The sequence below is a fragment of the Cyanistes caeruleus genome, chromosome 4 (genome assembly GCF_971803275.1).
Source record: "Cyanistes caeruleus chromosome 4, bCyaCae1.hap1.1, whole genome shotgun sequence".
Classification (NCBI taxonomy): Eukaryota; Metazoa; Chordata; class Aves; order Passeriformes; family Paridae; genus Cyanistes; species Cyanistes caeruleus.
The window spans coordinates 18,600,868-18,625,993 of NC_141704.1; the positions used below are offsets into that span (position 1 = coordinate 18,600,868).

Below are 25,126 nucleotides of genomic sequence, written 5' to 3' on the forward strand. Positions count from 1 at the left end.
CAACAATAAACGCAGTGATTGAGTAGATAGAGCTCAGGTGAGGGATTGCTTAATTCTTTCAAAATGGTCACTGCTTAATGGCATAGACCATCTCCTAACCCTGGCTCAGCTGCTGCAGGCCTTTAACAAGGCTTGACACAGTAAGAATGTGTTCCTCAGCTCATCACAAGTAACAGCGAAGATAAAAGTAAATACAAACACAGAACTTGTTATATACAAAAAGTTTAATTGAAATACCTGTATAAAAAATATGATCTCCATACATTTCACACCGTTAAACAGAAGAAAAAATCCAAATCCAAGCTGCATAAATGCAACCAGATCACAGAAACACAGCTATTAAAATAAATTAAGGTTTATGACTCTGCCACTCTACCTTCCAGAGCCAATGCACGGAGACTGTACAATGTCAATAATTTAAAACCCTTCCAAACAGCATTACTTTACACTTCTGGTACAATAATACCAGACAAAAGGCATACTGACTAACTTTAAAAAGTCATTCTATTTCCCTTAAATTAGACTTTGTACAACAATTTCCCATCTTCCAACAAAAAACTGGTAAGGTCAGAAATTTTTTTTTTTTATTTTTTTTTTGTAACCAAAAGTTGACAGGAATGCAGAAAAAAAGTGCCATGGGCAAACCACTAGAATTCCCATGGGGAGAAGGAGGGGAAAGCACAGTGTTGAATAACTCTAACCAAATAAATTAACCAAATAAATAGCCACAGCTAAAAACTGTGGGAGGTCTTCTAAATTCCAAACAATAAATAACTGTATAGTACACGGGAAAAACCAAGTTTACATAAACACATTATACAGGTATGGAAAAAAAAAAAGTAGAAGTCCTTGAATATTGCATTGATTGTGCATTCAACATGCCCATACATACTTTAAGACTCGCAGGGTGACAAAAGGCCGGGGGGGAGTTGAGAAAGGGGCTTCTCATGCCCAATGGTAGAGATGATAAAAGGAAACATGAATAAATGTTTCTGATAAAGAAGCTGATATACCTGTTCATATTTTTGTGCAGGCTATAGGAAATATTTTGAGCAGCAGAGGTGGGCTGGATTTGTAAAGGGCAGGGGCGCAGGAGTGAAATGTCTGTGTTCAAGTATTCCATCACCAGTGGATGGGACTACTTCATTCAATCACCGAACAGGTTCTCCAATGCATCATAGGAGCTGCTTCCCCCAGCACTGAGTCTAAAGGAAGCAAATTCCTATAATGAACTGGATCTTCTTTGGACATAGACAGCTCAAAAAAGAAAGTCCCACTGAAGCAGCTTTCAAAAAGGCACTCAAAAGCAAATAAAATCTAGTCCAGGCTCTATGAGAGCAAAAAAGTTTACCATGTATTCAAGAGGTCACTGCTTTCTTAATAAGGTCAGTCTTTGACTAAGTACTGGCCTGCAACTCCCAAACATCAGCGTTTCCAAAGGAAATCTCTCATTCCAAAGCAGAAACCAGCAAAGGGGGAAAACAAAATCAAGTCCCTCAGACAAAGATTCAACTACAGAATAATGAATGCATTTTTCTAGCCCCTCCTATGTATTGGCAGCAGCACTGTGGTCTTTCTGCTTGAAGCTCCCCCTCCCAGTGCGAGGTCCTTAGTAATTCACAGACTCTCATTACTCGAACTTGTGCTAGATACATCAGTATCAAGGGTCCGTAGCCTTATGTCACAGTCCTCAGACTTCACTACATCAGATTTGTGCATCCATTGATGGTCAAAAATCTGGTCAAGTGTTGGTCTGTCTGAAGGCCTCAGTGAAAGGCACCATTTGATCAGTTGTTGACATTCTGTAACAAAAAAAGAAAGCCATATTAGATTAAAAAAGTAAAAAAAAAAAAGATAATCCTCAGTAACAAAAATCTACCCACACAAGCTTACAGGTGCAAGACTATTAAAATAACCCCCAAAACTAGAAAATCCATTAGACTTCTATAGAACTTACCAGGTGAAATTCTTCTCCTGAAGTATAATCGTCCCCTCAAGATTTCTTCATCTTGCTCAAAAGGGATGTCCCCACAAACCATGTCATATAGCAGAACTCCCAGAGACCATACTGTTGCTGACCGCCCATGGTATCTGTGGTATCTGATCCACTCTGGAGGGCTGTATACTCTCGTTCCTGAAAGCAGAAAAAACCCACAATTAAAGATTTAAAGCGTTTCCCTTGACATTTAGAAATTAAAAAAAAAAAAAAAAGCAAGAACAACAACAACAAAAAACAAAAAAACAACAAAAAACCCCAAAAACTAAACAGATTAAAATTTTTCACAAGCCAAAGCCATTAGCAGTGTAATTTCAGGTCATCTGCAGAGTTACACCATCAACAGACTTGGCCCATCCGGTTGTTCTATTTTGTTGCAAGGAATAACACAGCCCCATCAGCTGACTGTTTACTGAGGCAAGCTCCCTTTCACTGACCACGTGGCGTCTGCAGCATCACACCAAAAATAGACACAAAAGGACAAAGGGGGCCGGCAGGGAGGAGGGAAGGGCGACAAGAAGGTGAAACTCAGGTCTGCCCGCATTACACGGGGCTAATCTGCTTTATCCAATTCCACAGAGCAATAAACAAAATAGGGCCGCTTACGATTTCTGTGTTTTTAAGGCGGCCCCCCCCTCCCCCCTCCAGGGCTTTTATGCGGCAGCTTTTCCCAACCCGCCCCCCTCCACTCCTCCAGTGCCCGAGGGCTCCTTGGATACCAAACAAAAAGGGGAATTCGTGATGCCGAGGGTCACGTGCGGTGGGGCTTCGGGTTTCACAACAAACAGATGTGAGTGCGGCAGCTGGGGCGGGGGGAGCGAGACCCCGCGTTACATCAGTCACACTCCACGCACCGGGGAAATGCTCCCCTCTGCTCACATGCCGGCTATGTTCAGCTTTCCCACCTCTAAAGCATCGACCCCAGCCGCTGTAGCAACTCATTTTGAGAGAATGCATTTGTCCCCATCGCTTTAAAATCTGCAATGCGGGATTTCCAGGACACTGGCAGAATGGGAGCGGGGGAGGTACCACTCCGAGTTAAAAAAAACGCCGCATATAAAAACTGCATATCCACACATGGAAACATCCGACACTGGCAAAACCTCCATGTAAACAGATCACCCTCTAGGAAAAAAACCCCGCTTTTTCCAAGACAGGGAAACATAAACTGCTGCGTCACTGCCTGGAATCGCTTCTTTCCTGCGCAACTGAACACCCCTAAGCGGCTTCGGGTCCACAGGTTTCCATTACCGATAGATCTGATATGAACCCCCGTGTCAGGGGCTCTGCTTGTTGTGACTGGTCACTGGAAAGGGGCTAAGCAGCAGCTCTAGGAAGGACGTCACCCCGGGAGGGGCACGGGAAGGGTGGGGGGCACGTACCGTCGAAATCGGTATAGACTGTGTCCTTGAGGAGGGCCCCCGAGCCAAAATCAATGAGCTTCAGCTCGCCTGTGCGGAGGTCAACCAGCAGGTTCTCGTCCTTGATGTCCCGGTGCACCACACCGCAGCCGTAGCAGTGGCGCACCGCCTCCAGCACCTGCCGGAAGAACCCGCGGGCCGTCTCCTCGTCCAGGGCACCCTTCTCCGTGATGAAGTCGAACAGGTCCTTCACCAGCTCAGGCCGCTCCATGATGATCAGGTACCCGTCGGGCCGCTCGTACCAGTCCAGCAGCTTGATGACCCCTCTGAAGCCGGAGCCCACCTTCTTGAGAAGGACGATCTCCAGGGGTACCATGATGCCGCTCTGGGCAGAAAAAGGGGCGCGGGTCAGCGGGGGGTGGCGCGGCCCGGGGCACCCCTCGGCTGACGGGAGGGAGGCGGGGAGGGCGTGCAGGGCGGGGAGGAGGGCGCGGCCGGCGGGCCCCCTCTGCCGCTGCCGCAGTCCGAGGGGCGGGCGCGGCGCTGCGGCGGCGAACCCCCGCCAAATTCCCTCCCGACGCAGAGGCCGCGCCAGCGGGGCGGGCCCCGCCGCCCACACAATGGCCCCGCCGCGGCAGAGCCCCGCGGCACCCCCGGAGTCCCCCCCCGGGTACTTACAATCGTGCCCCACTCGGTCACCCGCTCCTTCACCACATGCTTCACGGCGACCTGCGGAGCGCGGAGAACGGAGGCGCCGTGAGCGGCGGGGCGGGCTCAGCCTGCGCCCCGCCGCCGAGGGCCGGGCCGGCCGCGCCCGCCGCTTCCCGCGCCACGCTCCCGCCCGCCGCCCGCCGCCCCCGCCCGCGCGCCCCGCGCCTCACCGGCAGCCCGTCGGCGATCCTGCTCCCCGCGTACACGGTGCCGAAGCCCCCGCTGCCCAGCACGGAGCCCACTTGGTAGACTTTATCAAACGGCTCCTTCTCCACTTTCACTGCGGAAACAAGAGGGAAAACCCCGCATTAGTATCCTCAGCCGCGGTGCGCCCGAATAATAATAGCACTGGTAATAATAATAAAAAAAAATGTAAAAAAAGAGCCCCCACAAACGCTCTGCCCGGTGGACCCGTACTGTGTACACTGCCCTGATTCCGACCAAGGCTTTATTTAAAAAAAAAAAAAAAAAAAAATCTTCTTCAATTAAGAAAAAAGAAGAAAAAAAAGTAAGAATAAAATAAACGCAGCTCCGGGAGGTGCGAGACGCCGACCCCGACACCCCGGTAACGCAGGGCGGGTCTGCGCCCTCCGGCGCGGCGCTGCCAAGGGACACCCGAGCCCCGTACCTGGCTGGAGGATCTTCACCGGCAAGTGGTCCATGCTAGGGCTGCAGATGTGCGCCAGCGAGCCGAACTTGGAGAGCAACATCTTCCGAGGGAGGGAAAACGACGAGTTAGCTCCCCGCGGCAGCTCCGCCGGCGTCCTCTTGGCTCGGCGCGGCTCCCCTCTCTCCGGAGCCGGCGGAGGGCGGCGAGCCGCCGAAAGCTTCTATGCGGCTCCTTCTTCGGCCGGGAGCGGGAACCCACGGAGTCCTTGGGGGTCCGTCCTCGCCGGCAGCAGTCCAGGCGTCGGTAGCACAAAGTCCTCCGGAGAAACGCAGTCAGAGAACGCGCCGCTCCCGCGTTCCTTCTTCCACCCGGCGAAAGCCGCTCGAGGCGCAGGCAAGCGCAGGAAAAACTATAGCCCTCCGCGGAGGCAGACGAGTCCGGGGTCTCCGGATCCACGCGTGGAGCCCGCCCCTGCGGGGGCCGCGGCGGCAGGAGCGGGCTGGGCGCCGCAGTGGAGCCGTGGCGGGCGGAGGACAGACCGCGCCGCCGCCGAGCTGCCCGCGCGCTTCTGAGCCGGCGGCGCCGCCGAGCCGACTCTTAACTCCCAATATTTTGGTGCGGGCAGAGTGCGGCGACCGCGCCGAGAATATCCCTCCGCGGGGGAGGGGGGAACACCTCTCCCTGCCGCCCCCGCCGCCCCCTCCCCTCTGCGCCGGAGCCCCCGCGGGGCGGCGGCCACGACTGCAGCGCCCTGTCCCGCCCCACAGCACGGGCGGGCGCGGGGAGGGCGGGGGGCTGGGAACTACTTGTTCTGTAGTAACCGGCGCGTAGAGTTACACACCGTCTGAGAGGAACGCATCACACATTAGAGGCAAAAAAAAAAAAAAAAAAGGGCGGGGGGAGATTCTCCCGTGTGCGTTAACGCCGCCGTGCGGCCAATCGCCGGGCGCCCTTTCAAAGGGCTCCCGCTGCTGCCCAATGAGGAGAGCCCTCATTTGCATGCGGCGGCGCGCGGCCAGGCGGCGGCAGGGCGGGAATGCCGCGGCGCGCCGGGCCCGCCCCGCCCCGGGCTGCGGAAAGGTCGCTCCGAGCCGCCGCGTCCGGGGCTGCGCGGGGGCGGGGCGCCAGCAGCGCCTGGGCAGGGTGGGCCGCGGCTCTGTGGAGCCCGCCTGGGGAGCCGGCAGAGCCGGCACGCTAATTGGCGCCCGCTCGTTCTGCCAGCCGGGGCTCCCCGGTGAGCACGCGGATCGCTCCCTCGCCCTCAGCGGCGATTCCTCCTCCCCAGCGCTGCCCCTTCGCCTCGGCGGACGTCGGCCCCGTGCCAGCTCGGGGGGACGCCGGCGCCTGCCCTCCGCGCCTGCCTCTGTCAGTCACGTCCCCTGTGCGGAAGCCCCGCGGGGCCGTGCGGCGCGACGGCGGGCGCCGGAGTCCTGGCGGCGCAGCTCGGCAGAGCCGAGCCCTTCCCGCCCCGCTAGGCGCCGCGCCGGGAGAGGGCACGGGGCCGCTCCATTTCCCGGCGCTACCACTGCCCAACCCGCCCCGCCCCGCAGGGGGCGCTGCACCAACGGGAATGGGGGCGCGTCCCGACCCAGCGGGCTCGCGGGGGTCCCCGTGCCCTGAGGCTGCGGCCGCGCCGGTCACCGCAGTCCGGGCTCCGGCCTTTTCTGAAGGGGCCCAGGCGGAGAGAGAATCCCGAGGGCTTCCGGCAGATCTTGCCGAGTGTCTGACCAGCAAAGCTGTGGGCCGTTGCTTTAGAAATTAATGAGCGCGCTGCTAGGTGGGCAACAGTACCTTAATAACTGCTCCAGCAGCTACTGGCCCAGATGCCAGGCAAGGCTGGCGCTCGGGCGGGGAGCGCCCGCCGTTTGCAGACAGCCTGGCGGCCGCCCCTCCGCGCCCCGTCACCGCCGCCCTGTCACCCCCCGGGCCGGGTGCGTGGCAGGGAAACGCTGGGAGCTGGAGCGAGCGGGGCTCAGCGGGGATCCCTGACGTGAGGGCGCTTTTGGCAGCCCCTCCCACCCTGGGCTCTCGGGGACAGCCTAGCAGTTGGCATTGTCTGATAATAGTAGTGCTGTAATCTCGGGCAGTCGTGCCCATAAACAAAGCAAGGGCTTCTAGGGAGAGGTAATATCTTTTATTAGATTAGACCAGCTGATGTAAAGGTCAAGTTTGCAGGCGCAGTTTCAACCCTTCATGTCGCAGAATGTATTTCTTGAAGATAGATCAGTTGGGCTATAAAAGTTACTACTTCTGATACAGACCAATTTGCAGAGGCTCCAAAATAAACCATTGAGTTTATTGAGTAGCTGAGGAATAATTTAGGACGTTTCATGTTTATGTTTTTGGTTTTTTTCCTTAAAGCTAATGATTGGGATTTACGAGATAAAGCAATAAAAAAGCTGATTTGGTTTGGTTTGGTTTTGCTTTTTTTTTTTTTTTTTTTTTTAAATTTGTGTTAGACCCTGCCTTTTGGCTGTCTCAAGTCACATTAATAAAAGTTAATACGTGTAACAGTGTAAGTGCTAATTATTTAGGGAATTAACACTGCAAGTTGTTACTAATTCCTGCTTTTTTTACATGACCAGGCATGAAAAATCATGCATGTATCACTGGTCTGCAAATGTAATAACATCAGGCCTTGTCGTTCCAACTATTTAGAATTGCTTAAATTCATCTCTGTGTGTGGCCAATGATGTATAGTAAATCAGTGATACACTTGCCTTGAACCTGTTCAGGAAATAATACAGTTCCTTCTAAGTCCTGTTGTGTTTTAAGCTACATCTTCAGCTGTGTCAGCTATCAAAAAACCCATGACATACCTTTCCACATCTATATTTGTAGCAAAATGGTAATCTAAAAATTCTGGGATCAATCCTGGCATTGATGTAACTCCCAATCTGATTTGTATTTTCACACCAGTGTGAAAGGGAGGTTATTTTACATTTTACATTAAAGAAAACAAGGTAGTTACTGTAAGAAAAAAAAAAAAAAAAAAAAGGTGATAAGGGGGTATTTGTTCTTCATTCACTTAATTTTGGCAGACAGACGTTTAATTTGTATACAGCTACAAGCACTCTTGGCTTGACAGAATTACAGATGGATCCCAGACATGGAATTTACCCTGTCTTTACATATAAGCCTTTCATGGGTTTGTGGTGCTCCTTTTGATCTGGCTTGGAACATGCAGTTCAGTGGTCCTGAACAATTATAGCTGCAGAAATATTTTATAAACTAGTTTTGGCCACTTTAACAGTGGCTTTGCAACTATAAATGGAAAATCATTCATGGGTAGGATGCCAATTCGATTTAGAATTCATGTTTCTGTGCAACAGTCCCTGAGCAGGAGTTTGTCAGGCACAGAAATATAGAAGTTCCATGGAAGTTTCTGTTTGCAGAACAGTACTACCTTCAGGCTACCTTTTAATGTCTGTATGAAACTCAAAGTTTGCTGTGGCACATCATCAGGTATTGCACCAGTGACATTAATGGGCTCTAATATATACTTACAGCCATTGTAGGTCTTCTGGAGGGGACCACCAAAATGCATCTGTTCTCATAATGCGACCATAAGGAATGCTGCTAAGGATGCTCTGGCAGTAAACGTCCATTAAACTTACAAGAATATTGGTATTTCTAGGTCACTCAACCTCTTTACATGTCAGAGCTTCTAGCTCCCTTAATGACTCTTTGCTTGATTCTCTTCAGTCTCTCTTTTCTTTGGCAAGAGAGCAAACTGAACACATTGCTCTAGATGTGGCTTCATCTGTGCTGAAGAGAGGGCAATAATCTTGTCCCTTGACCTGCTGGCTGTGGCACTCCAAGATGTAGTCAGTGTTTATTACTGCAGGTGCACACTGCTGCCTTTGTTGCTTTGTGGTCCACTGCGTCTTCTCCTGCGGAACCATTAGTTCCAGTCTGCACTTCTCCCTAACTATATCCTGTCCCAGATCTTGGCATTCTTCTTTTTTGGAAGTCCAATACAGATGTATGCGTTACATGTTTACTCAGATAGTTGAGGTTTGGATAGCAGCTATACCCTCCAGTATACCAACAGCCCCCCTTGAATTGCTGTCACCTTGTATTTCCAAAGGTCACGGATGAAAAAGTTAAATAATATCAGCCATTTCATTGATCACAAGAAATATCCCTTGGAATCACCTGCTAATTGGATTTAAAACAGTTATTAGGTACCTTTTGAGGCCCATGACCTGGCCAGTTTTTAATGCACCTTGTAGTATACCTGTGTCTTCCCAATTTGGCTGCAGATGCTGAAAAATTATCAAAGTTCTGGCTGCAGACAAGGGAAGCAACACCTTCTCTAATCTTACCCAGAGAAACCTGTAATATAGTTGTAGAAAACAATCAGAGTGACTAAACACGGTTTGTCCTTGGGAAATTCAAGATGGCTATTCTCAATAACATTTTATTTTCATGGTAATGATTTCCATGAATACTTGCTCTGTAATTTCCTCAGCCACTGAGAGAAGGTTGATCATCTTTTCACCACCCAGATCCTCCTTTTTCAAATTCCTAAGACAGACATTTTTATAGTTGTTAGAAACTTCCTCTGATCACCGTGACCTTTCACAAGGGACTGAGAGTGTCCTTCCAATGACTTTTGCTGTCACTCTTAGTACTCTCAGATGTATCCTGTCCAGTCCCATGGACATGTATGACACTTCTAGCTTGTTTAACTAGACCCTGACTTGATCCTTGCTACTTGACATGGAACTCTGGGATCCCCGAGAGTAGACCATGCCAGTAGAAACAGATAAAATGAATACTCGTGTGCTGTGTCACAAGGTCACCTTGAGTGTTCAGCAGTTGGCCTAGATTTTACTCAGTCTCCTCTTTTGTTGCAAAAGTGTCCTTACCCATGACATCCTTCATCAATTTTAACTGCACGTAAACATTGCCCCTCTAATTCCATCCCTGCGTGCCCAGGAAATGTTCCTGTGTCCCCACTTCCACCTCCCCATATGCTTGTTTTTTGTTGTTCAGCTCAGTCATATATACCCTGTGCTGCTAAGGAAGGCTTCTGCTATATTTTCCTGTTTGCTTGCAAATTAGGACATATAATAATAATAATGACTCTGCCAGGTCTTACAGATCTGTTGTTAGGCCACTTCTTTCAGCATCTCCAGTGCTTTTCTTTTGACCAATGTGTATTGGTCACACACAGAAGCCACAACCTCTCTTTATTTCTTTGCATTTTAGAATATGCTGAGTTGGAAGGGACCCATCAGGATCATCAACTGGCCCTGTGCAGAACACACAAAGACTCACACTATGGGCCTGAGAGTGTTCAAATGCTTCTTGAACTCTATCTGGCTGGTGCTTTGACCATCTCCCTGGGGAACCTGTTCAGTGCTCAACCACCCTCTGGGTGAAAAGCCTTTTCCTCATATCCAACCTAAACCTCCCCTGACTCAGTTTAACCTTGTTTTTTGAGTCCTTTCATGGGTCATAAGAGGGATGAGATCAGTGGCTACCCCTTCACTGTCCCTCATGAGGATGTTGTAGACTGCAGTGAGGGCTCTCCTCAGTCTTCTTCAGGCTGAAAATACCAAGCTACCTCAGCCACTCCTCATACAGCTTCCCCTTTAAACTCTTCATCATCCTTGTGGCCCTCCTTTGGACAATCTCTAGGTGCTTAACGTCTTTTTTTATGTTGTGGCACCCAAAACTGCCCCCAGCACTTGAGGTGAGGCTGTCCCAGTGCAGAGCAGAGTGGGACAATCCCCTCCCTCACCCTGTCAGTGATGCTGTACCTGATGCAACCCAGGACACGGCTGGCCCTCCTGGCTGCCAGGGCACTGCTGGCTCATATTCAGCAGAAAGATACTGACAACTTCTTCAGTTACACACCGTACATTTCCACATATGGCACATTCTTTTCCCTTTATAAATCAATATCCTGAGTGTATTCAGTCAAAGTTGACTCCTACCATAAGCATTAGTGAGACCAGTATTGAGGTACTCTTAAAAGAAGGCTGAAAACGGAAAGGGTTTTCAAAGAGAATACAAAATTTAGGACTGGTATCTTAAAACACAAAGCTCTACTAGCTCAATCTACTTTGTTTATTTGACCTGTTACCATAACAGTCTAGAAGTATCTACAACTTATTTATTTTTTTTTCCACCTGATATTTGCTAGCTCTTAAAGTCTCACACAGGAAGAGTTTCCCAGGTTGAGAACCGAGAGAAAACAACAAATTCTAGAAATAAAGTACAGGTGGGTTACAGAACTTCACTGTGGATGTAGTTCTCTGGTAACTGAAGACTTGGTACTGAAGCTGGATTAAAAATAATGCAAGAAAATATGCTCATGTGTAAAAAGAACTTACAGATTTGATGCACAACTAGCATTAGATACCATGACATTGTGTCAGGTGAAGTCAGACTGGTAAGTCTCTGGAGCATTAATATTTATGATTTGAAAAGTATGGCTCTGTACAGAACTGAGTTCTCAGGACCCCATCTTTCACTGTTTTGCAGGTGGAACTTTGTATTCAGTAGAGAGACTGCACAATTTCAGCAGCTGTTTTCCCTGTTTCAAAAAATATATTGAACTAAAGTGGGATCAAGGAAAGGTAATGAGAATGACTGAGTATATGAAAAAAAAACCAACCTCTTTTGAAAGATTAGGCCTTTTTTCACTTTAGAAGGAAGATCAAGAAGGAGGATACAGTAAAATAATGGTCTAGGTACCATAGATCAGATGACTGAGTTCTCTCTCATTTAACATGAACTGAGAAACATCAAGGAGAATTAAAAGGTAACTTTCAAAACTGAAAAAATAAAAAATACCCGAACCCAACCTGTAATTACCTCTATATATAAAACTTGTAATTAGACCATGGAACTCACTGCCAAGTCACAAAGGCCAAGAATGTAACAAGATTAAAAAGAGTATTGTATTTTTAGTGATAACAAGTATATTCAAAGTTATAATTGGAGGATAAAAATAGTAGAAGGGCTATTAAGTATCAAATTTCAACTTGGAAAACAGCTTTATGTCTTGTAGAATGAGTTGATACTGTCATTAGCAAATTAATGAATAAAGAATGTAAGTAAGGAATGAAGAATATAGTCCACCTCTGCATGCTCTGGAGTCTTTATATGTATAGAGTGAGCCAAAGCGGTAGTTTGTGTACCAAGGCAATTCTTAATAAAGTCCTGTCTGTATTTGCTCCTGTGATTCTGTTTGTGTTAGTAGTGGTATATTTGCACTGCTGCAACGATGTGAAAAATTGATCTGGGTTCAATGATTGTTTAATGGGATAGTCAAAATGAGTGTTTTTCAACCTATAATCTATGTATTGACAGAAATAGTAAGACATCACAAACTGTTCAATGAATTTTCTGTTTTTCTACATGCACCAAATAAAATCAAGGAGGGAAAAAAAGAAACAATAGCAAAAATCCCCAAGGTTTACTTCTATTTGTTATTTTGTAAAATTATCAAGTTACAAAAGTAGGTGAATACATAAGCATTCCATTAAAATTAAAGAAACATCAGAACAGATGATCTCGAGATTTTGTATTAAAATTTAGAGGGATATTTATTCTATCACTGTTGCATCATAGCTTTATGGGATGAAGCAAAAAAAACCAGTCTTTATGACTGTGTTTCATAGAAATGTTAGAGTACAGATGAAACTGGATTGTGTTCTACCTTCCCTTTGAAGTGTGAAGATATGAAAGCCTTATGTGAGTTGTGACCACCATAGTTATAAGATTTATATCATCCCATTGTATCTGTGCCCTGATCCAAAATGCTGTATTACCAGTAAAATAATTCATCAATCTGTTAATAATAAATTCATTTTAACAGACAGTGTCAATATGAATGGGTCTTTCTATATTTGAGAATAGATAGAAAAGTTTAAGTGTTTTTCAATAATTATAATGATAATAAGTAATAAAATTGCTGAAGACTTGCAAAAAGAGACAATATACAGAGCTGTCAGCTCTCCACTTGATCTTTTTTAAATCTTGACACTACATTTAAACTCAAACATAATACCAACATTGTAAGTCAAAATATTATGTTCATGTGGTCTTATGCTACTAATTTCTACTCAATATATAGATTCATTTCTAATTTTAAAAGCAAGAGGAGTAATTTAAAGGAGACTGAAAGGACAGTTGGTGGGCAAGTCAAATGAAGAACTGTTATAATAATATGGTAGCTGTAATATGAACATAATGAAATAAGTTCATGCAATAGGTGGATGCACTTTGTCACAACAGTTTGTCAACCAGTTTTATGGCTACATAAGTTACTAATTAAGGCTTGATGAGCTAAAATTCAGCAGTATAAAGCATTCAGACCTTTCCTACTAACTTAGCATCACTACCTTTATGCTTCCACTTCCACTTTCTCTACTTCAGCTTCTCAACCACTCTGTAATGAGAAAAATACTATGGAGTTACTGTAATTACAGAAATAAGATCTGTCCTTTGAACCATATACAGGAGAGAACCACCAGATTAGTTTGTATGGGTGTGCCCCACCTCTATGATTGACAATCTACTGGTGTTCCTGGTCTTTGCTAATCTAAAAGGATGTAATTATTAACCAGCAAAAACGCCACTCCTTCACATGCATCCCACGTGTAGTCCTCTGCAGAACTGCCACCAGTCACTGCTACTGTTGTTAGGACCAGACACAGAACAGCATCATTTAGCAAGCTGAGGATCCTCAACACTGATCTAGTGTGTGTAATAGAAAACAGAAGTTCACATGGAGGAGAAGGCTATATATTGAGTAAATTTCTATGTAAGTATAATTACTCTTGCCAGAATAGGCTGCCTTTTCTGTTTTTTTGAAGTTAGATTAAGTCTATGAGAAGAATAGTTCCATTTAAGATATATAAAAAGTTGGTACCTGATTTGTTAATGTACTATTAAAATAATAGTAATAAGAAAAGGGAAGGAATGAGTATCCTGAAAGGATCTTTGATCAAGGCCCAGCTGAATGCACTTCAATATTTGTATTATAATCTAAAACATAGTGACTGTCCTTGCTCAGTGTTTTATTCATAGATAACTAAAGTATGTACCATAAACCACATGACTGTATGATCAAAGGACACCTTACTGTGTGTGTCTTATCTGTAGTAGTATACTAACTTTATGATCATAATATTTCATTTTCTGTCGTGTTTCTATGGACTTCATAAAGAATATCACAGTCTTTGTTAATCAGTATCTTATAATTTTTAAAATTGTTTTCCAAATGTGAAAATCTAGCAACAAATATGCTACCATGCTATTATTACACTTTCTGAAAGGATGATTTCACTCGTATTTCAATCTGATAAGTCTCTTAGGCCGATCTAAAATGAAGAGCATGTATTATTTGAATTTTTTGACAGTCACTTTTGGCTAATTTTCAGTGCTGCCGTGGGCATTCATCAGTAGAGTATATGTAAAAAGGCACCTAATAAAGTTTGGCAGCAGGCAACAACAAACATCCATTTGTGAATGAAACTTAGTTTTGTGATGAAAGTACTAAAATATCCCAGTGGTTAAGGCATTATAAAAGAAGGAAAGATCTATTTTCTAGACTCTTGGCGCTACGAAGCAGCACAGCTGTAGCTTCTGAGCAAGGTCTTCTACCAGGCTAATGGTAATGGTACTCTGAGTGCAGCAGCCTCTGAAACAAAGGCTGTGTAGTTTTGAGCACAAGATTCCATGGACACCATTGTGGAGTCAACTAATAACTTTTATTTATCTTTGGTATATTCAACAATAAAGTAATTATTGAGGGAAGGTTGATTATTCTTGAGCCTTGAGATTTAAATTTCAAATGAAATCACAGTTTAGGCATTCTACGTTCTTCCTGATTAAGGTAATCCTGTGTGATGGAGGAATACTGGACTCTAAATCCTGGTGCAGGTCATTTCTGCATTTGTTGTATAAAAGGACACTTATACTAAGATGTAAAATGTATATGTCATACATTGAAAAGGTGAAAAGGAACAAAGTTATTTACATTTAAGACATACAGGAAAAAAAGAGTATTGAAGGAGCTGGTAGCAGTGTTAAACATGCTGCTGAGAGCGTCCTTTATTAGTACTGAAGTAGAAACTATGGATTATTACTAGGTTAATGGAGTTGGAAATTGTAAAAGATTGCAAAAAAGATTGATGGCTTGGCTGCAAGAAAGTGAGTGGAAAAGCCAAAGGTATATCCAGCACTTCTTAGGCTAGGGAATGGTGACTAGGCCTTTTCTTCTGGATGACACTCGAGGAAACTGATGACTAGCACCACTCTCTCTATTCCACAAATAGCAGGAGCATCTAACTGCTGAAGTATTCTGTTTCTGAAGAATTTGATTGCAATAGTAAGTCAGACAATATTTAGAAGTCCAGGATTTGTATTTAAAATACGTGTGAGAAAGCCTGTGCAGACAGTTCTAATTAGGATCAGAGACAAAGGTATCTAGCGCTTTCTGTTAAGATCTGTGGCTTCTGTTAGTATGTAGAGTTTGGGTTACTGCCTCACATGAAGAACCTCCGTGTCTTTCACTCCTTATTCTTGCTTCACTCAGAAGTCCTGATACTTTTAGTTAGGTTGGCTAGCAATGACCTACATAATTTTGAGTCGATTTTTCAGGATAAATGCAGTCATCTTGCTGTAACACTTCAGTGAGATGTCAGTCATGCTTCCAGAGAGGCAACCAACAGGAATGCACACATATGTATACTGCCCTCACACAAATTTATACCATATAAAAATGAACTGAAAGAAGTGGCCCAGAGAAGTGGTTGAGTCACCATCGTTGGAGGTTTTTAAAAGGTATGTAGATATGGCATTTAGGGATATTGTTTAATGGTGAACTTGGCAGTGCTCGCAGTTTACAACTGAACTCAATGATCTGAAGGGTCTTTCACAGCCTAAATGATTCTTAGGAGCAGAAGTGGTATTTGGTAAGATTAAATAATACACATTAGTAACTCCTCATTTAACTGATGTCCTGTTGCAGCTGTACCATTAATTTCCCTTGCATCGTAACAATTCTACTTTGAAGTATTGGCAGAAAAAAATTCTGAAAGGCAAAACAAAAGGCAATCTGGAGTCTTCAAAATGTGTTGAAATTCTCAAGGATCTATGATTTCTGGGAGAAAGTAACTCAGGCCTGTTTATCTTCTTGTGATAATTTTTACTTGATTCTCTTCAATGTCATCCTTAGGTAATATTGGAAAAGAAAATATATATCACTTCTATTTTATGGAACAAAAGCACACTTAGCTCTGTTCCAGATACAAAACAGAAACATACTGAACACCTCTGCCTTTTCCAATATCATTAGCAATTTTGTCATCTTCCTTTTCTGTAATGATGTAATTTATATTCATGCTACTCTGTAACAATATTCACAGGAACTAGGATTTCTTTTACTCACAAATTTTATTAAAAATCAATTATTTTTCTTATTCTTATTGAATGCAGAATTTTTCTGCCTATATTTTTAATTTCCCCTGTTACCTGGTTTTCTTCACATAATGTTTTACATTTTTTGATTCCATATTTAATTACTGTTCTTTGCCATCTGTCTGCAGGGAAATGTGGTTTATCTGTATTACTGATGCCTAAAAGGAAAATGTGGGAAACTTAATAATAATTTCCTACATTTTGAAAATGTGTGAAGTACATGGGTTGAAGGTAGTGTCTCTAAAGTTTAAATCTAAACCTTCATAATTACAAATCTGTCCTGTAGTCAAAAAGAAGATAATGAATCAATGCTGAGTTGCTTGCTACACAATTATTTTCCACACCATTTCCTAGAAGATGAACTTTCCAGTGAAATAGAAGATTTAAATTCATGATATGAGTGTTGAAGGCTGTATTTAGGTGTAAAAAACTATGTGTCTGAGAATACTTATAGACTTGAGGTACCAGATTAAAATCTAATATTTTTTACTTCCTTCAGTTTTGTGCCTTGCCCCTAGGAAAGCCACCGCCACTCTTGGGACAAAGGTGGCTGATGCACTTGTTGGTCTGATTATTAACATAAATCATCTTAAGACTGAATCCTTTTAGCTGAGAACATCCCTAAGAATAATAAGTCTTGTGTTATAAAAAAAAAAATATAATCTAGTTATGGTTTATTTAAATTATGTGCAAGTAAAAAGCAGCAAATTATAGTGGTACCACTTCTGCCTGACCACCTCTAATTCCTAAGAGAAGCTGTTATGTCCACTGACATTTATTGGTGTATTATTATTGATACTTTTGTGTTCTCACCTCACAAAGATTTTGGGCTCAGTTCTAATTTCTCAAATAATGTTTTTTCTCCACTGACTTAAAAAGATTTCCATTGCTATCAGAGAGATTTAAATAAGACAATTGTAGGTACATCTACGCAGTTGTGGTTTTGCTGTCCCATTGTTTTTTTTATCATTCCTATTTCATACTTAAGTTTGCTGGAAGAAAGGGGATTGTTTTTCACCTGTTTTTTCACCTCAGGTCAAAGAGATAATAGAATAGAAATTTATCAGTCTTGAGGGTCATATATCTGAAAAACAGATTTAAATGAGTACAGTCAAATATATTGTACTTAGTTTCATTTTTTGTGTCACATGTCAAATTATATTTTATTCCTCGCTTTTGGTGGGTTTTTTTGTGGGTTTGTTTTTGTTTTTGTAGGTATGTGGTTATCCATACTGCCGAACTTTGCCCTTTGTCAGGAAATGACAACCAGTGTAAGGATTGAAGAACAAATTCAATTCATTGTTTGGTCTGGTTTCAGAGTTATATTGCAGATAACATTGTTATAATGCACCTTGCATCTGCTGTGTAACATAAAAATTGAATGATGAGTTTTAAGAGCATAATAAGGAATCATAGAATTCATTGAATTGAATGGAAAAGCTTTTGTTTTAGACTAGTTGTCACTGTAATGAGTTTTTTCTTAATGACATAATCATGTTAGTAACAATGAATGTCATACCAACTCCAGGAGCAAACCAGCTTTCATAATGTATGCAGGAACAGAAATGTCTGATACACTTGTGTATTAAAGCGTACCCCTAAATGTTCAGAAAAAGGAAAAATATTGCTTACTGCTTCCTTCCTACGGAAACAAGATGGCAAAAATCTGGTATTCAAAATTCAGTATGTATGTCTTCAATATGTCTTCATACTGTCAACAAGATGAGAGTTATATTGTGATGGACCAAGAGTCTACTACAAACTATACATACTACTTCAGTAAATTGCAAACATAAACTTATTAAATTGACTTTAATTCTACAGGTTCTTGGTGTGCCTACTCTTATACCAGTGGTGAAGAGCTGCACCCACAGCTTCATCAGCAACTATGGTTCCTCTCCTCTAACCTCTGTATCTCAAGATATCTGAATGTGGAACTGTTCAGTAGTGCTTCCTCCTTGGTTTCATGATGACATCTATTCTTTCCAAAGATGTGATTATCCATTGTCAAGAACATAAAAGGCTCTCCTATAATATTTTGTGTGCAAGGTATTGATGCTATCCACTAAAGTTTTTTGGCCTTACTGTAAGAATAATTGGCTCTGGCAAAGTGGCTATCTTACTTTTTTTCTTCTGTATGAAAGGAGAGGGCCGAGAGAGAAATAGTACATTGCAACCTTCCAGGATAGTCCTGCTGCAGGTCCCTGGGAGTGTGACTTGACCCAATGGTACTATGTTATAAAAAAGAGGGTTGTCTGTCTTTCAGACGTTATGAATTTTTTAAAAAAAAAATAAGGAATGGATAAAGACCAAAGAGCATTGATATGGTGGGAAGGCACAATAGTGCACAAACTTCTAGATGTTGGCTGGATTAAGCTCTTCAAGGGCATCCTAAGATGTCCAGGTTTTGTGTGGAATTGCTTTGAAGTACTTGTGCTCTGAGAAACCAAGAGAGGAGACTCTTGAATGTAGATGCTGAGGCACTCAGAAAGGTTGGGATTTGATAGAATTGCTATACAGTTATGTAAAACATACATTTATTTAAAATATGTGAATAGGATTATTTTCATCCATCTTTCTCTTAATGTTTCATCTTCACAAGTAACACCTTTGCTGGAACTGTAGATCTCTCCTTGAACATGGGCTATCAGTTTTCCTGTAAAAATACCTATTTTTCTGATGGGCCTTAGTACACCTGACTGGACTGTGTTATTTTAGAAGGAGGTGCTCTTTTTCCTTTCCTACTTGCTTTTACCCACACACATTGATGTTAGCATGCAGTAGAATCATGGCTGATGTATCTCTTTGTCATTATAGAACAAGACTAGTAAAGAAATAACCAGAACCAGTGCACTTAGACATACCTTGTCTAAGTCAGTCATCAAAGATGATCAGGAGCAGCAAGACAAAGATGACACTGCAAGAGCTGGCAATTAGATTCACTTAGGCTGCAATAGAGCCACGTTTTTGAGTGTTGTTTAGAGGCAGCAAGAGATTATTTAAGCCAAAGGTTCCATGGTCCAGTCCTCCATTGTTGGGTATATATTTTTACTTTCACCTTTGTGCTGGCGCTTATGCTCGTCTAAAAGGTGCCCCACACGAGATTGTCTCAAGGCTTCAAATACTAATTGCACCACAAAGTATTCTTTCTGGACTGTCAAATGTGGAGGAAGTTGAAGGAATATGGATGAATTTCCTGTGGGATCAGAAAGGTAGCGTACCACATCCTTCATTATGGAACCCCTTTAGTTCTCTTCTTCTGTGTGAGAATAATATAAACACCCTGTTCAGATCCCATAAATTAGTAGGAGGAAATCTGCTTGTCCAAATGTAAAATTCCAAAACTGCAACATTCAGTTTCCAGATTCTGTAATTGTGCAGAAGCCCAAGTTCTCTACTATGTAGATAGAATCCAATAAGCAGAAAATGTCAGAAAGAATCATTGAACATAAAATCCAATCTCCTCTTTTGCCTGTCGCCTCACTGGAGGAGCTGGGAAAGACTGTATCTGGTAAACCACAATCAGTATTGTGGTAGCTATGACTAGCAGCCTTGGAGCAGGAATGTTTGACTTAATATGAGCTTAGGCAGGGAAGGAAATATCTTTTTTTTTTTTTTTTTTTTCTCCAATACCTGCATCAGTGAACAAAACTTGTACTAACTGACAATACCTTAAGTAAAAATCTGAGTTGTACTGGTTTGTCTGTGATATTTTGATTGCTTGTATGCTCTACAAATAGCTGTTGCAACTGAAGCAAGATAACCTACCATGGCTTTCTAGGTGCATACTGTTACCTTCTGTTCTGCTTTATCTTATCCTGGACTTCAGCTGGAAATTTCCATGTGCTCTTTCTACTTTCTTCTGACAATATCAGATAAGTTATTTCAAATAATTTATTTAACAATGTGAAGGCTAATATTGTTTGAAGAAAGCTAGGAAGGATTTTGCCCACTTTAGAGCCAAAGAACTGGAAAAGGAGTGGTGTCATGGGAAAGCCTTGATGCTGTTCTGCTGAAGACACCCACCTTTCATAAAGCAAATTAATTTTCTCTTTACCAGCAGCAGACTGACTGTCCATTGCTACATCATGCCATTTTGAAAAACTGTAGGTGTAGCAATCTGCAGTGGCAGTGTGAGGATGGAAAACTGGGGACCATTTACCACTTGCTGCCAAGAGGTGTATCTGTCCTCTCTCCCGTCTCTCTAATGCTGTGGATTGATAGCACCAGCCATGCCTGCCTACACCAGTTGAAGAACTTGCTGCTTTTCTTCTGAATACAGACTGTAGATGTGTGAGTATTCCCTAACATACTTCAGGCAAAAGTGTTAGCAAAACCTGCTATTTAAATCCTTTAAGGCAGCTTACTTATCTTGACCCAAGTGGGTTAGGAACTCCTTTTAGGTGTGTATCTGCTAGTGGCAGCCTGTAGCTCTGCACAGCTATATTACAGAGTTCAGAGTGTTATATCTTCTGTGGCTAGACTGCATCCTGTACCTGAAGTAGACTTATTTAGACCAACTTTTAATCTTTTAATTAATTTGTACATAAATTTTCTCTCCTTCTTTCAAGGTAGTTGTGCTTCATTTAACAGCATGCTGTGAGTCATATTTCATTCTTTGTCTCCCTAGGCTTCTTCAGCCTCTTTGGAGATAGAAGACATGATCATGTCTCTGAATCACAGACTACTGGAGGCTGTGAGAACGCACAGAACTTATATATTCTATGCTTGCCTTGTTTGTATGCTCTCCCCTAGGCACCTGCTAATCATCACTGTTGGGAATTGAACACTAAAATTCTAAAGAGGATAAAGAGGTCGTGGGTTTTACCTGTTATGGTTGTTCTTACTGTTTATTTCTATATGGCTCCAGGAAGACAGCAGCTACTCTGACTTTGCAGCTTGTCATTCAGTAGGGACATACTTTTCACTTTTCTGGCCATGTGCAGTCAAGAAGAGGGAGAAGCTAAAGAAATATGTAAAAGTGTGAAGAAAAGTATTTGTCCTTTCCACATAAACATGCAAGAGAGAAAGGAAAGACAATGAAAGCAGGGAATACAATGAAAAGGTAGGATGGATGGCTTTTCACTGATAGAGAAAGAGCAAAAGAGCAAAGAATCTATTAGTAAGGCAAGGCACAAATGGAGGAAGACACTATATCAAAGGGAAGAAGCCAGTACTGTAGCAAACTATAGTAAAAACAATAAAAAATGTTTACATAGGATTTTAAGAACAAATAGAGATGGCAAAATCCGAAATTTATTTTTTAAATTTTAAAATTTTTAGAAAATAAAAGCAGTAAAGAAATGCATTTTGTGAATATTTTAAGTTCTCATTAACAGGGCAGTGTTTTCAATGATGCATTAATTCACCTGTTCAAAATGCTTCAGTCATCAAGTCATGGAATTGCAGTGTTGGTGTGTATGTGTGTGTGCATGTGTGCCTTTGTGGTTTGGGTGAAACTGGTATTTTTTCATTTGAATCAGACAAAGGTGGGGCCAGGGTGTTTTCTTTCAGGCACTTATTTATCATAGCTTACAGTTTGCTTTGTTGTTCAAACAGTATGTGACTCCACCCGCTCCCATTATTACCCAGCAAGGATACAAGTCTGCTTTAGGGTTTCTATGTTCGCACTATTGAATTCTGGGGTCAAGTTGCTTTCTAATAGGAGCAACACTTTGAAGGGTAAATTGTAAGTGTTGTATCTGGACTGCAAAAATCTCTCTCTTTGGAAGCAAATGATGTTGAGAGAAAATTCTTACACTATTCCTTTTTTAATTGGAAATAAATCATCCCTTTCACTCCATTCCACACTGTGGGGTGTTGTTGGCCCATGTGCATCCAGGGCTGTATCTGCTGTGTTTAAGAATGTGCAGGTTTGATCTCCTGAAAGCATTTCAAAGGAATATGCTGACAGTGCATGTACACTTTCATCTACCCCACAGACAGGCTACCAGAAGTGGTTGCTCATGCTGGAAGGAAATAGTGCTTTATGCTATTAGGGTGTCACAAATCACACCTCATGTTTCCAATGCAAATGTAGAGCTCCAGGAAGCAATCTTGTTCCTCCTATCCCAGTACTCCCTGCAGGGTGATGCAACTCTATTATCTTTAGTGCAGAATAGTAGCTGCAGACAAAGTTAAATTCATGAAAATTACGGGTGAAAAGGAAAATCAACCCTATTAACTACTTTTGTGTGTGAAACTGGGTCATGAGTCCATACAAATTTGTTGTGCTTGGACCTCTTACAGCATTTCTAGATTCCCTCAAGTCCCAAAATACCAGGGAAGAGAGAGAGTGGGGTGGATGAAAATAAGGTGAATTGTCAGTCTCCTTGGGAAAGCTGCCAGTATGTTTCCTGCTACTGAAATACTTCTCACCTTTTTGGAGAGCAAAGTTCCATGTTTCAGTGGTGCTGCTGAAAATTAATTTATTGCAGGATTTTGCTGTGTCCCAATGTAACACACCAAAAATGTCACCTGTCTCCTCAGTCATAAACTTTTCTGTGTCTACCCAGTAAAGTCACCTGCTCTTTTTGCTAGATGTAGGTTCACTGTCAGAACAAAGATTCCTTTAAGTCAGTGTGTGTAGTACCCTAACACAGTGCACATATCCAAAAGCAGAAGGAACAACTATGCAAGGGAGTGGATTCATCAGAGGTCAGGCAGGAGCATTTCTTGTAGATGACTAATGGTAAGGGATGGGCAAACCTTGTGTTGTTTTGAGGTTTTGTGAACCTTGTGAACTGTACTTTTGGTTTCACACGGTTTGTGAACTGTCCCCCCTCCCACCTTGTCCTTCTCCCTTTGGTATTTTCAGAATGGGGATTTTGTTGATTTGTTATAGTTTTTTTTTTACTGTAAACAAGGGGTCCCTTTCTGTATGTATTAATGCTTGAAGAATCTTTCCACCTCAGCCCATTCTCAGCAAACTACTAAATGCAGGAAGTTTATGTCCTTATCATCTCTTCTTTTTCTCATTTTGATGATATTTTCTTCTCAGAGCACAATACGGCAAAGGGACCTTCTGTGTCACTATCAATAGAAACTGCAGCTTATTATTTTTCTAAGTCTACCTAGCTCCAGTTTTAAACAAGTTTTGTTTTGTTTTTGTTTTTTTTTTTTTTGTCTTCTTTTAATCTGATTTATCTGATTTTGTATAGTTCTATAGCAGATTTTTTAAAAATTATGTTTGTGTTTGTCTCTGCTCCCCTTTTCAGTCACTCAAATGATCTTTAAAGTCACAAATCAGAATCATAACCCTCCTGGTTTCATTAAGGTCTTGTATCAATGAGATCCTTCAACTTCACAAAATTTAAGAGATTTTAGAATAGAAAATAGAAAATTGTTTTTAAATAATTGTTATCTGGAGGAGTGAAAGTGCTCAAACAAAGTCTTAAAGAGCTAATTTTATAATACTACCTCCTCATTTTAATCTCTGCTATACCATGCCTTGTGCTGCATGTTTAAAGCAGGTTGATTTATTGTGTAAACTGTGCAGCTTTGCACTGGTGAATTATAAGGAGAAAAATTTTCTCAGACTTTACATTAGGATGGCCTGCAAGATGACGTGAAAGAAACAGTTGGCAATTTGGGAAGTTTGTCTAGTGAGTTCTGTTTTAAATATCTTTATCTTATAAATTGAATAGATTGGTTTTTTCCTATTTTTGGCATAGTATTCCAGTAGATTTGGTAGATTATTGCTGTGTTGTAAATTTTGCCATTAGTGAATGCCAATTATGTTAATGAATTTTAGCTGGCCAATCAAGGAAGAGTCAAAGCTATTTTCTGTTTGTAAAATATACTAATTGAGATCACTATACACTGTTTAATTGTGTTGGTAAATACTCTAATGTTTCATTTCTAAACAGTTCATGTTTTAATGGAGAAGGAGGAACGGGAAATTTAGTAATTTGCCAAAAATTAAGACATATTTTCTAATTACACGGATTATTCATTAGCACCAATGCTTACAAAAATCCCTCAAGGCACAAATACATATATAATTTTTAAAAAAGGAAGTAATGCTTTATCTAAAATAGAACTTAAAACAGAAATCAAAGCCAACTTTGATGGAAGCTTTGTGCGTTTTAAGCTGACTCTAGGGTATACAACAAATAGATGTGGAGTGTTGCAAAACTCAAACTTTGAAGCAACAGAGCGCAGTCTGAATAGTGCCGAGATACAGGAGAAGAATTGTCCAAAAGACCTTGGGGCAATTCTAATGAGCTAAATATGCAAACTATGCTGTGTGTGCAACATTTCTGTAATGTTTACTACACTGCCATAAAAGAATTTCTCTATGAAGAAAATTACTTTTGCAAGAATTATAGATTTATAATGGAAACAGGCAGGCATCTGTCACTATGCAACTGGTGAAAAATTGAAGGCTTTTAGTTTAATTCAGTTCTTCATGCTGGAATATCCTCTTCATTTGAATTACTGTACCAGAATTAATATTAGGGCCACCGACAGAGAAGTGATTTACTACAAGAAAAAGGATAGATTGGCAGATTTATATTCCCTAAGCACTTTCCCACAACAACTCTTCTGATGACAAGCCAACCTAGCAAGTTTTGGCTTGCAGTTTCGGTGGTTTGCAAACTGTTTCATTTTGAAAGTATGGGAGTTACTCAACACCAGGGGCCAAATGATGATCTGAATTTTGCTGGAGTTACATTCATGCTTCTCTGGTTGCTATTTTAGAACAATTCCTAATGTACACTGTTCAGATCATGATCCAGTCCAGTTTCCTACACTATGTAGAAGGTGGTGGAAGAAAGAAAATGAGATTCACCTCATCTGTGGTAGATCCTGTAATGTGTCTATCTTTTTTGCATTAAGTCTAGAGAAAGCCTAGGGCACATATTTTATACACCTACTGAATTGCCCTGCTAAGATGTGTATCTCTGCTCTGACTGTAGGAGCAGTTTGGTTACCCAACTACCTCAGACTAAGACCTCAACCTTTATACAGCTAGAATAAGGCAAAGGGAAACAGACTGGA

General features: G+C 42.3%; 1 protein-coding gene and 1 long non-coding RNA gene across 2 annotated transcripts; one reads left to right on the forward strand and one right to left on the reverse strand.

Moving 5' to 3' along the window:
* Positions 1-206: 206 nt before the first annotated feature.
* PIM3 (Pim-3 proto-oncogene, serine/threonine kinase) lies at positions 207-5,493 on the reverse strand. Its single transcript, XM_086886897.1, has 6 exons — positions 4,697-5,493; positions 4,239-4,348; positions 4,036-4,086; positions 3,379-3,742; positions 1,958-2,134; positions 207-1,802 (listed from the first exon to the last, which is right to left on the reverse strand). The coding sequence occupies exons 1-6, from the start codon at positions 4,776-4,778 to the stop codon at positions 1,618-1,620; spliced, it is 969 nt and encodes a 322-aa protein (XP_086743023.1). The 5' UTR covers positions 4,779-5,493; the 3' UTR covers positions 207-1,617.
* A 7,817-nt stretch (positions 5,494-13,310) lies between these two features.
* Positions 13,311-22,058, forward strand: LOC111923044 (uncharacterized). Its single transcript, XR_002860888.2, has 4 exons — positions 13,311-13,463; positions 17,948-18,172; positions 20,184-20,416; positions 20,754-22,058. It is a non-coding gene; the product is annotated as an uncharacterized LOC111923044 (long non-coding RNA).
* Positions 22,059-25,126: the final 3,068 nt, after the last annotated feature.

What these genes read in the sequence shown, in the direction of transcription:
- PIM3 (XM_086886897.1), bottom strand. Translation starts at nt 4,778, where the DNA reads ATGTTGCTCTCCAAGTTCGGCTCGCTGGCGCACATCTGCAGCCCTAGC. An exon ending in GGTGAAGATCCTCCAGCCAG is followed by an intron (nt 4,349 to 4,696) that starts GTACGGGGCTCG and finishes TTGTTTCCGCAG; the next exon opens with TGAAAGTGGAGAAGGAGCCG. An exon ending in CAGGAGAAGAATTTCACCTG is followed by an intron (nt 1,803 to 1,957) that starts GTAAGTTCTATA and finishes TTTTTGTTACAG; the next exon opens with AATGTCAACAACTGATCAAA.